At 34.6% G+C, this 12,742-nt stretch overlaps 2 protein-coding genes across 5 annotated transcripts in view; one reads left to right on the top strand and one right to left on the bottom strand.

Moving 5' to 3' along the window:
- Nucleotides 1-564: 564 nt before the first annotated feature.
- Nucleotides 565-8,518, bottom strand: LOC117115320 (kelch-like protein diablo). 3 transcript variants are annotated; one of them, XM_033259082.1, is made up of 9 exons: nucleotides 8,416-8,518; nucleotides 6,905-7,432; nucleotides 5,992-6,153; nucleotides 5,319-5,492; nucleotides 4,731-4,863; nucleotides 3,718-4,137; nucleotides 2,901-3,070; nucleotides 2,426-2,590; nucleotides 565-1,744 (listed from the first exon to the last, which is right to left on the bottom strand). In XM_033259082.1, the coding sequence occupies exons 2-9, from the start codon at nucleotides 7,401-7,403 to the stop codon at nucleotides 1,602-1,604; spliced, it is 1,866 nt and encodes a 621-aa protein (XP_033114973.1). In that variant the 5' UTR covers nucleotides 7,404-7,432; nucleotides 8,416-8,518; the 3' UTR covers nucleotides 565-1,601. The 3 variants fall into 3 exon arrangements, with proteins under 3 accessions (XP_033114973.1, XP_033114955.1, XP_033114965.1); XM_033259064.1 differs by having other exon boundaries at nucleotides 8,369-8,515; XM_033259074.1 differs by lacking the exon at nucleotides 8,416-8,518 and adding an exon at nucleotides 8,238-8,352.
- A 77-nt stretch (nucleotides 8,519-8,595) lies between these two features.
- LOC117115338 (MPN domain-containing protein-like) overlaps nucleotides 8,596-12,742 on the top strand; it is an 18,739-nt gene continuing 14,592 nt past the window's right edge. For both annotated transcript variants that reach the window (XM_033259098.1, XM_033259091.1), the window contains exons 1-2: nucleotides 8,596-8,787; nucleotides 10,909-11,096. In XM_033259098.1, the coding sequence (XP_033114989.1) occupies nucleotides 8,784-8,787; nucleotides 10,909-11,096 (192 nt within the window). In that variant the 5' untranslated portion in view covers nucleotides 8,596-8,783. The remainder of the gene's footprint in view (nucleotides 8,788-10,908; nucleotides 11,097-12,742) is intronic.

Raw genomic sequence — 12,742 nt, 5'->3', positions numbered from 1 at the left:
ATAAAAGGAAAAACATTTTTTGGCAATATCTATTATAACTGAAAGCAATATCTTCAGATTTACAATATCTTCATATTTTAGGGCCTGGTTGGAAAAGTTTTAAATTTAATACAGTATAATACAATGTTTCTAAAATCAGAAAAACATTGTTGTAATAGTTATGATACTAATTTTCTGGGCTACCTGCATATATTTACCTAAATGGTTTTTGTTAGTAGACCATCTGAAGAAACTTTTTTTTTAGTAGGTAGGTTTATTTTATTTTAACCTCACAGGCTTAGGACAATCAGGCACTGGTACCCAAATCTTGTATATGTGCTTTATGTTCTTCTTCAAACAATACTTTATATTCTATTGTCCAAGTTAACCCCCACTCCCAGACTAATCTATCCAACCAGTGTTAGATGTCTCAAGTAGAGTTCTATGCATTTGTGGTTTTTAACAACAAAGATAATGGACACTTTTCTCAAGTAGGGATGTGACGATCAAGAATTTTTTTTTCACGTGGCCGCCTTAATATACTTCTTTTACTAATCTTATATTAGTTTTATTCATTGATCTTGCTAGTAGGAAAATCTTAGTTTCCATGGTTTATTTAGTTGGTTCTTGGTTGGTAGTCTTATAGATGGTTTCTAATCAAATCATTCTAACCAAACCTCCTACCACAAAATTTGTAATTTACATATTTTCAAAGTGAAATCAAATGATATTATATGCTCAATATTTTAATGGCCAAATTAAAAAAAAAAAACTGTTTCTCATTTTCTCTCTCTTATTATTTTGTTTAGGGCCACTTTTATTTTTACCTCCAAAAGCAAAAAGATACTAAAAATTCTGCAGATAACCAAACATCCATATAAGCAATGAGTATCTATGTGTGTACATAGACTGTACTCCATATATGGACATAATGTTAAACCATACCCATATATGGGAAAATTCATTAGGTCATTGTATGTGACAGAGTCAATGGAGCCTAATAGGCCTATATATATATATACTGTGACCTTTTCCTCCTAGTTTTTAAAAAACTTGATCAACAAACATGTTTTTCTTCATATTATTTAGGCTCGGTAAAGTTTCTTTATATTCACATGTTTATAAAGTTTACAGTAGGACCTTTCAAACACAGCATGCCTTACATCTCCTTAAAGACAATGCCAGATGGCAAGTTTCTATGAAGAAATGTATAAACCTACTCATTAAATGATATAAATTTGGTCAGTTATTGAAACACCGCCTCTATAGATTCTATTAAATATTTTTTATAAAAAAAACCTAAAATAAGAAACATTATAAATATAGTATATGTTTATCCAGATCACTTAAAGATATATTATGATTGTGGATTCAGAATAATATTAACAAAAACAGTAATAATGCTAAAATAAAATAATAATACAAATAAATTATATAATAAAAAATGTAACAGACAAGGTGTATAATCATCGGAATTGGGTTCTACAATGAATATAACTTTTTTTCAACAAGATAGGTTTACTTCCATCTTGCACCATGTTATTCTTAAATCGAAGATTTTTTTTTAACCAACCAGCACTGACCAAGGGGATGGACAAGTGGATGAAAGTGAGAACTGTTCTTCATACAACGCAGAGTGTCATCCGGCAGAGTTCACTTGACATTGTTTCTGGGAGCATGCTCCATTGGTTTGCCTCGGGGTCATACACCTCAACAGAATTTAAAACATTGCTATTTCCACCTTCTTCGCTGCTATTTGATTTTCCTAGAACGAAAAACAACATATTTCATATAGTATCTCATTCTCACTTAAAATTTTGTGTTCAGCAATTGTCCAGGTTCTGCTGAAAACAAAATCTCCCTCTTTGGAGTGCTAGGTAGAATTATTGTATGCATTTTACATTCAAAACTTGTTCAACAATAATAGTATATGCCAGATAAAATAAGTAAAGAGAAAGAACAGTACTGCAAGTTATGATACCTAGTAAGATGGCAAGAGCCAAGTGCCTATAAAGGGGGGGGGGAGCCTCTGGGTTTAAAATTCCTGTTAAAATATATATAGAACAGTCAGTTAGCACCTTGCTAATGAGATTTTCACAGGTGTTTGGAGAACAGTAGTGCAGAATGAGCACTGCTAACTGGGTCCCTAAATACAACTGGTGGCAATTATCAAATTACACAGTGTATTAACATAGGAAAATGGAAATCCCTAAAATGGACTAACTTTCGAAGGCTTGCTTAAGAAAACACACTCATTTTATCAATGTTTTTATCAGTGCTTTTATCCCTTGCTTCAAAGCCAAAAAAATGACAATATAATATAGGAGTATTCCAAAGAAGGGGTTCTACACTATTATATAAATAACTGCAAAAGGGTTCCATTAGCATTCCTTGTTGAAATATATGACAAGATTTGTTTTTAAATGCTATCCACAAAAAAACTTACCCCCTACTGCATATATACATCCCCCTGCTGTCACAACACCATGGTAGGCGCGGGCTCGGTTCATGTTTCCAACAGCACTCCACGTGTTTGTCCTTGGATTATAGCGTTCTACTGTCTTTTGTCTAGCTACCATGTTTGTTCCTCCAATTGCATATAAATGCCCATCTAAGAAGACAAAGCATGAGTCAATGTTATCAGTGTAATACAGTATTGATAGCTTCCCCCATCGGAACTCAATAAGGGTTTTACAGTATCCTCTGTTACTTTTCCAGATGCACTCACATTTTTATATTTATCAACAAAATTTTATTTTCCCTTCCACTAAGATGCTTTTTATAGAACTATTTTGCTAAATGAGAAAACAAACTCTATAAAGATAGTTAAAATAAATAGATTGACAAGGTAAATACTCTACAATTTCATTATAATTATTATTGGAATATTTTTTATTATTTCTGTTTTATTTATTACTTACTCAAAGTGGTTAATCCAGCTGCAATTCGTTTAACGTTCATCATCTGTTTGTCCACCCATTCCTCCTTCTCTTGGTCTAGCATTAATACACCTGCTTTTGCCTCATTCTTCCAATCTGTTCCCCCAACAACATACAGGGAACCATCCATCACAATCGCACTGTGATAGAATCTGTTAGAATATAAATTCTCTTAGTTCAAAAAGTGCATCATCGGACAATTCTTAATCACACTCAATTCATGTATCATAAAAACTATGGCGGCAGCAATTGGGTGTCCAGAAGACACAGGACCCCATCGAAGAGCACCCTAGGCCCAGTCAGGGAAGAAGCCGATCACTTATTCGGGGACAATACTTTAAAAAAGCATTTTTAGAGTCCGAGAGTGCAATTTACCAGGTATCGAAAGGCATCTAAATTTATAATAATGCACGGCCATCCCATGGCAAAAACAACGTAACTGCTTTTATATTTTTGTTAAGTTACGTTGTTTTGCCTTGGAAGAGCCGTGTGGTAATTGTCACTCAACAAAAAGTATAGAACTGCAAGGTCCAACTATCTATATTTTAAATGCACACAATGAAATAAAATGTGAAGTACCACCACGAGATAGGGGGCACCCTATTAGACTTTGAATGCATTCTACAGATGCAGCATGTGCTCGATACGTATGCCTTGTACATTCTTTTGAAGGGTGCCCTCTAGTTTGTAGTAGTGCTTTTCAAAATAGGATTCCGTTTCAGGGAAACCCTGACAGTTGTGACCTCTAGCAGTTCTACACTCTTTGCAGTCAGCTATTAAATATATAAGCTTACTTTACCTATTATCTGGAAGGGGTGGTAATTCTTTACATGTGTTTGAGTTCATATCGAGCCTAAGAACTCTTCGGCAACTTTTGCTTCCTTTATTACCACCCTCTCTCCATGTACCATACCCACAGAGATACACGTAATTATGCTGATGATCTACAGCTCGCACAAAATCCACATGTTCTCCAATCATGTACCACATGGAATCTTCCTCGACCTTCTTTGTAAGGGTCCATGAATGTTCTAAGAGGTCGTATTGGTACAATTCATACTCGTTTTTAATGTTGGTACTCAGGATATAAACTTCATGGTTTAATGCAAGTGCAGTGTGGTGGTTCATGCCGACCCTTAGTATTGTTCCTCCGACCCATGTTGCCTCTCTGTCAGTTATCTTTAGCACCTCGATTGTTCTCCCTTCTGAACGAGCATTACTGTAGATGGTAATTAAAAAAATTATGAGTTCTGCTATCACGATAGAGCAATTGCTACATAACTGTAAAATTAATCATTTGTCATTCTTTAAAATGAGAAAAATTCTCCTCTCCTGTAAAAAGCTATTTATTTAAAAAGCCACATTTCCTATGTATTTTTCTTCACTCACAACTTCATATATCCTTCCAAATGGAAATGATACCTATCCTCCCACAGGGCAACAGGGAAAACACTATCCACTGTTGTTACTTGAGAGCAGCTTAGCTCAATTGGCTAAACTGGTGGTAGCCCCTGTGTGTGTGGTAAACCATTTAGATCTTTTGGTCCCCCGGTTCAATTCCCATCACTGCTCTCCTTGTATTTCAACTGGAGGGCTGAATCACCAGTTACGATAGCAAACTGTCTTTCGGATGAGACATTTACGCCGTCCTCAGTGCATTATGGCCCATGTGCATATGTTAAAGAACATAGTACACTCTTTGGAAAAGAGTAGGGGAATGTCTCCCAGTGTACTGCCCAATCACCACAAAAAGGACTCACTGGAAATAAGTCTTCTTATCCATGGAAAGTGATTTTAACTACCCATCATTACCTTACACGCGGTGATTGCTTGTAACCTCCTATGATGCACACATGCGTTGATGGCGAACGTGGATGTAAATCGTACACACGCATTTGGCAGTTTGGAAATTGTGTAGCAAACTTCTCAATAATTTCGGCACATTCTATAAATTTAAGAGAACAGAAACATACTGTGCTATTCACAGAAATGTAATCAGTAATAGAAGTAATGATAATACAATATAAATACAGTATTACAAGTTCAAAATAATAACAATAAATATTCATAAAAAAAACTTTGCATAAAATATTATCATTATTATACCCTCATAGAAATAATGGAATAGCCCGTCCTATTCAGGCAAATTATTTTCCAGAGTGCTGCCTGAATATGAGAGGGGCGATTCCAAAAAATTGAATTTCTATAACCTGTCCTTTGATCTGTCGTTTAGAAAATTAAATGGTGTCTTTCGTTGATTATTATGTACTATTCCACTAAATTTTATGATGACCATTCATTAGTTTTTGAGTAATATTGCTAACAAAAAAGATAGAAATACATAAATAGAATACATAACCTCCTTTGGCGGAGGTATTATCAATATTAAAACATGCATACTTGGATTATTGGACAAAATTCCACTTGTATGAATACTCTTAAGTAGATTGGATGATGTACGACCTAGGCGGACACTCAATAGGACAAGGTCAAATTGCGGAAGGCGTTTGTTGTGGTCGTAATTCAGCCAATCAAGTGCAGCACGTAGGATGATATCCTCATCTTGCACTAGACCTGCCAACAGAAAAAGAATGTTAAAGTTGGTTAACTCAATGGAATGGAAAGATAAGGTTCTAACCTCAGTAAGTAAATGACTGCAACAAAATGACTGTATTGTCCAAGCATATTTGGAAATGACAGTGATTTGGTTGGATTTTTTTACTTTAGGCCTAGGCCTAATTTCAGAGCTGACGACATGATAAAGGGTCCAACGTGTCCGATGAAGGGGTTCCGAACCATAGGGCCGACTAGAGCCTTGACCGACGGCCCAGAATAAAAAATCCCTTGTAGGCTTAACAGGGGGAGAGTTTTTATGGCTTAGTATGGTCCAAAATGTGATTTGAGACCACAATATTAGGGATTGGCAATCAAAATAACGTTATTTAGATAGGCAAATTATTATTTTTTTTAAATTTTTGATGCGACGAACTAGTCGTGCGTCTGACAACAGGGAGTCCAGGCCTGTCTGATGGGGGAGCCATCACTGGTTCTCTCAGCAGACAAGCAAACCTACCAGTACTTAGCGATGGCCATTGCAATATAACTGCTAGCTTTTTTGCCTCTAACGCAAGAAAATCTTCATGGTGCATGATGGCAGCAAACTTGAGGCAGATAATCTTCTCAGCTTTGTCTTTGAGTGTCGTTAAGTTTAACATATCAGCCAGTGTATGAATCCCTGAAATTGAGAATGCAATGAAAAATATTAATTAGAAAATATGTTTTATATCATCCAGTTTTATAGGATGATCATTGAAGATGTAAAGAAATAAAAAATCCCAGAGGAGAATATGTAGGGATGTCTGACTGTGTTATCTTCATTGACAAAATTGTCAAATGTATTCATGTGCTATCAACCATGACATCATCATTGTACAGTAACTGTTATTCTCCTATTCCAAAACTGTGCACTATTTTGTCATTACTGAACTGTTGTGGGTGAAAAAGGTAAAAAAAATGTGCATGTATCGTGACCCGCAAGGTATATTCTAGGCTCTAGCACTCTCTTGAAGACGGGGCAAACCCATTTTAAAACAATCCTATGGGTTTAAAGGGTTATCCAGTGCTCATTTCTTGAAATTGTTTCATGCATTGATCTAGCCTTCATATAATAATTGTCATCTAGTGTATGATATGCACCTATACTAATTGCTTATTATTAAATAGTATTGTTTTATAACCTAATACAGTATAACCCAATCAAGGGTACACATTCAGGACCATGGGAAAAAGGGTAATCATAATAATAATACAGGTGTCCCTTGAAAAGGTGCCATAATTTTAAAAGATATTTTTCAGTTGGTTTGTAAACAAAATAGTATCAACTTATTGGGCTGCCAACTTTAACAGGGATGTCCAAAAGGAGAGGGGCTCTACTATTTTCTACAACATTTCTACTGGATATTATTTCAAATATATGAAGGACTCACTAAGACAGTTTGTGGCTCGCAAGTCTTTTTCAAATGTCTTGACACAAATAGACTGTAACTCCTTCATTTGAAACATGCAAGAAGCAGCAAGTAGTTCATCTAATTTTTCATCTTCAATTCTGAAGGATCCAGTGTAAAGGAAATCTACAACAGCTGCCAACGCATCGTAATCAATGTCGTGCAATTCAATCTCACTTTTACGACTTTCAGCCATGTCGATAGTAAACATTGTGCGGAAGTAATCGCAGTGACCCGCAAGAACAGATTTGTGTGCTCTGATTATCTGTCCCTGAGCTTTCAGCACAACGTCGCAGAACAGCCCGGTTTTTCTCATCTTGTTCTGTTCCAACATCGTCTTCCTTCTGAATTCAGTCAGAGTGTCTCTGTTCAATGTGTATTTTGAATTGCAGGGTTTGAAGCGGTTCTTTGATGAAGTCACAGAAAACTTCGATGAACTAGAACTGCAAGTCTTTTTAATCTTGTTTTTCTTTGGTGCCATCTCTTACTACTAGCTAACCTAAATGCACTCTGAAAAGAGAAATTAAATATATAATCAAGTATGCAATATGAAGTACAGAAAATACAAAAGAAGAATTGCTTATTGAATTAAAATCTTTTATAATTTTGTTTATTGGATTTGTACTTTTGAAAGAGAACCTTGCATTGACTAGAAAGTGCAAAAGGAATTTATTACACTGCTTTCAAAACTGTGCACAGTTTCAAAGGGATTGAGCAAATATATCCTAATGTGTATTTCAATGTTGCATATTGTCTTATTTATCATCCTTGTTTTTACTCTAAACTGAAATACCTGCAGTTTGATATTACTAATTGAAAACATAATCATTTATAATAATTTTATCGTCGTTGTTAAAACTTACCTTATCAGAGTATTTTTTCAGCATGATTAATAATTTTTGTGCAAATTTGACAATTATATTCTTATAAAACTCGTTAAAATTGAATGTAAAATTGTTTGTGGCTATTTAAGTCTAGGACTAATCCCTCTGTAGGCTGAATTGTTTATACGTGGGTGCTTTTGAGATTCCAAAAGTGTGGACATGGAGTAAAACTGTTTTAAGTACATACATGTCAAGGTCGGTGTGGCAGACAAAAAAAAAGAATGTTGGAGAACCCAATTGGTGCAAGTAAAACTATAATAAATACTTGCTGGCCCATCCTATAATTTTAAATACAAGCTAGGAGCGGGCGTAAAATATGTGACGAATATACTTTACTTGGCATTGCCCAGGATCAGGCCTAGGGCCAAGCTACTGCCCTTATCTATGATGTAGCATGAAACAGCGGGCCTTTAAATTAGCACCTTACTTACTTCCTCTGCTTTCTCCTCCTGCTGATAAAAGGGCAGTGGGTGGGCCTAGCCTAATAAGTAAAGAAAAACGAATATCTTGTTGTCATCAAATCGAGTCAACTACCATTCCAACAGAAAATTACATAACTTACATAGGGTGGCACTCTTAAAATTTTATTGCATTAAAGTACTTCCTTACGTCGTCTTCTCTTATCCCTAGGCATCGGCATAATCTCCGTCACAACAAAGTTTGACTAGACTGACCATGGACGACACACAACACACAACGATCTACGAGGTTTGTTGTGATCCTGAACGTGTATTTTTTACCTGGAGAAGTAATGGAAGTATCCACACGCATGTGCAGAGATCTCATGGATATCACACGGTCCAACACGATTATCGACGGCTGGTCCGATCTGTTGAGATCATCGATGATGATAATGCAGCTGAAGTTATTGCGGTTAACTTGGCGGTGTTTCATAGGAGTTGCATACACAACAAAGAAACTTTACAAAAAGGAATTTCGTTGAATTTCGACTCTGACACTCTACTCCTGTATTAGAAATGGGTATGGAAATAATAATTATTTATTCCTAAATTATATGTTTTATTTCATTGGTCTTCGAACTTGTAAACAACATTGTTTATTTAGGCTAGACAGGTCGTCTAGGCGTCTAGCTAGCTAAAGTAGCAGCTAGGCCCGGCTATGCCTGTTGAGTCTTCGATACTTTAAACTTGTTGTATCTGTATGCATCGGCTTTATATAGGTCGGGATAAAATGCAATCTTGTTATTACAGTACTACTAAAAGCCTAGTATAATTCCGTAAGTACTCTCGGCGATAATTTGGAATAGACCAACTTAGGCCCCTACTAGTAGTAGTAGGTATATTAATTATTACATCCTAGCTAGGCCTAGGCCTACTACTACTAGTACTAGGCCTAGTATAGTAGTAGTAGGCCCCCTAGGCCTAGGCCTATTTATACTCATTTATTAGGCCTAGTACTAATTAATTTACAACAATATTTACTGTAAGTGTTTAATGAATATAATGACTGTGCATGCATGCAGATTGAAAATTCTTTGTGTTTTTTCATTGTAGATTAGCTTTTTTCTATTGATTATAGTTGCTGTATATTTTTCACTTCATCATTTGATCTTGAAAATGACACCATGAAGGAGTCGAAACGTCGATCTTTTCTTTTTAGCGTTATTTTTATATTAAATGTTTTTTTTTAGTTTGTTTAATTGTATTCCAGTTATTATTTGTTTGATCAGGGAGAGTTTCTCCTTGGTTTGTCAAAACAGATAGATAAAATTAAAATATAATTATTTATTATTATTTGTTATTATCTTACATCTCCCTTGTCAAATATGTGTTTGTTAAAAATCTTCCAATTTGGAGCCATTCTGGTTTGAATTGGGCAGTACCAATGTGTAAAACCGGGGACTGAGACAGTCCCCCTGCATTCCTATGACATGCATCCATGGGCCATTTTATTGCACACAGGACCAACGGCTTAAACATTCAAAAGACGGTCCACTATCATAAATCACATTTCAGCCCTTCAGTTCAAACATATTGAGATCAGATGGAATTGAACCAAGCAAACAAAGCTTTGGAAGGGTCACTACAGTTTTGCAACCACGTACTGGCTATTTAACCTGATTACCACGGAATCTGATCGCAACGAATCACAACGAATTCTACAGGCACTGTTTGGCTGAGGTCAGGCCTAGGCCCTAGAATGTAAAGTTTGTTTGTGTTGGTCTGAATGCGTTCGTTGATTGCGATCGGGAGTAATCAGTTTTGGATTACCACCGATTACATCGCAACCGATCGCAAGCGAGTGTAGTCTGAATAGGGTATAATTGAGAATGTTCCTAAATAATATTTATCAGCTGTTGTTGTGCATGTACTATTATGATTTACGTTGATACTCATTTTATTGAATCAATATGTTTTGGCACATACTTCGCCCGACTCCCTGGAGAGATCAGCACATAGGCATGTGAACATACCAGGAACATTTGTTTTAAATCTTTATTGAAATTTTCAATGATATAAGATTAATTGCTATACTCTATAACTGTATGATTTTGTCTCAATGATTAATAATAAAACTTAAAACTTATTTAAAATTATTGAAATATATTACAATTGCATACAGTAATTTATGATTTAGATAATAATTAAAATCTGACAAAATTAAAATAATATTACTGTTGGTTTCTTGAATTATTTCCCAATTATTTTGAAGAGAAATTTATTGTGGCTACTGTATGACTGAATTATTGTAATTTTTAATGATAATAGTTATTATGATGATGATTATGATGGTAATGATGATGACGATGGTGATGCAGATGATGATGGTAATTCGATGTTGATGATGAAGATAATGATGATGAGTTCAAAAATTCAGATACTGTGTAACTGACTATATGGAGATGATATTCATTTTATCACTTTATAGTGCCCTGAAAAAATGCATGTTTTATATAATTATAAAATACATTGTTGTCAGGCCATCAGTATGTAGAAGAATAACTTTAATAATAATAATACTTACATTTATATAGCACATATTGCGCAGTGCCTCTATGCGCTTTACATATAATTATAAAGGAAAAAACATGTTGACTATACAATAATATAATAAGGTAACTTTACCATGCTTCCTCTACAGAAAACTCAGTCCTAGAAGATGATTGCAATTCTATGGAAGAAGATAACGATAGCTTGGACTCAAGCCCTGGTCAATGGATGAAACAAAGGCGATCATCGGTTCTGACAGGGCGTGGAGTCACTCTAAAGATGCTGATGGATGATCATATAGTTGAGCCTGGAAATGGCTGCTTGTCCATAGATTACTTGGTATGATATAACAATTACAAAATATGCCTTATATGCCTAATACTGTTAAAGACTATGATTAGTTAAAAGAAATTAAATGATTAAATTTTTTTATTGTGAAAAAGAATGTGGGAGTGAATGTGTTATTTTATATTATATTTTTGGGTTAATTTAATAGTAGATAAAAAAGATGGTGGCAGATTTAAGCAGCCAATGTAAATTATACTGTACTTGAATGTTCCATAATATCTGCCTTTTATGATAAACACATGATCTATAATTTCACCACTTAACTTGTAAATTTGTGGCCTGCAAGTGCAGACTATTCTGAAGCAACTTGATGCAAGATGGTAATGGATATGTGAATGCATACAGTTGAACCCTTCCTTAAAATCACTTTGTTAGCCATGAAATGAATAAAAGTATCATTTAACACTACAGCCAACTCCTAGGAGACATCCCTATTATTAGAATTTAAGGGCACATTTTTTTTTGTCCTGGAGGTACTGTATCCCCTTAATAAGGATTCTAACTTCTGCATTTGTGTACAGTATGTGAGTACCAGTACTGTACATTATGTATTGTGTGTGTATAATATACAGAGCAATAGTAATATAAAAAAAAAAATGTAGTTCAGATTCAAGATTCAATTTTGGTTGCCACACCTTACCGTACAGTATTGTAACTATTACTGTATATCTGTCTAGACTGTAACCAGTCAAATAGCATGAATTACTGTAATAATAAAGTCAAATTATAGTATGTAGCACAATTACATTATTATAAAATTCAAATCAGAAAAAGTCTTACCAATTGTTTTGGGCTCCAACTCTAGTCTACAACTGAACTTTCTGGTGTCTGAATTCTTACAATTTTCTCTGGTACTGAAGTTGCTATGACAATGGTGCCTATAATTGTTTTACCATAAGTTCTGGAGTGCCCACTGCCACAAAGACACTGACCTCGGGAGGTAGCCCTATAAATAAAATACTGGATGGCACTGGGGTATTATTTGTGATTATAATTTTATCAAAAATTTGAAGCTTCTTACAGACTATATTATTTTTATTTATTCATATTATTGTTGTTGTCACCGCTGCCATTGTTATTTCTAATTTTATTGTTGTGGTATTTTCCAAATTATTATTTATTGATGTTTTTGTCAGTATCATATACAGTATTTAGTTCAAGTTTATTGTGCACTTTTTATTTATTTTTTGTGTACTTTTTGTATTTCTTTTGCCCTTGGTGAGGCTATTTTTTAAATAAAATGAAATTATCAGTACTATTATACTCTGCCCCTCCATGTTTTCAACAAATTTTAAGAATATAAGGCTTGCCATCTCAAAACCAGTGTACTCTCGCTAAATGTTAAACTGAAAATGTGATAGCATTGTATGATTTAATGCAGTGAAAAAAAAAGCTGTAATACTTTTACTCTTAACTTTGGCAATATTAAGTTGATTCTGGTAAATGACCCATCATTTTAAAGCTTATACTGTAATGTGAAGAATATTAATATATAAAAGTAAATTTTCTTGTTTTGATCAATGATGACGCTTTTGTCATGACAGCCCTATATGCTTCTCTACGTAAGTGCCAAGAAATAAATTTTCAGGCTGTAAAAATGCTTTTTCAAATCAGTTTTCCCCCCAAAAAATGATTGG

Source organism: Anneissia japonica, unplaced genomic scaffold (assembly GCF_011630105.1).
Source record: "Anneissia japonica isolate Jap-2015-1 unplaced genomic scaffold, ASM1163010v1 scaffold199_len4679917_cov187, whole genome shotgun sequence".
In the NCBI taxonomy this organism is placed as follows: domain Eukaryota; kingdom Metazoa; phylum Echinodermata; class Crinoidea; order Comatulida; family Comatulidae; genus Anneissia; species Anneissia japonica.
Note: the sequence above shows the minus strand (reverse complement) of the source record. Positions and strands in the feature narration are given on the sequence as shown.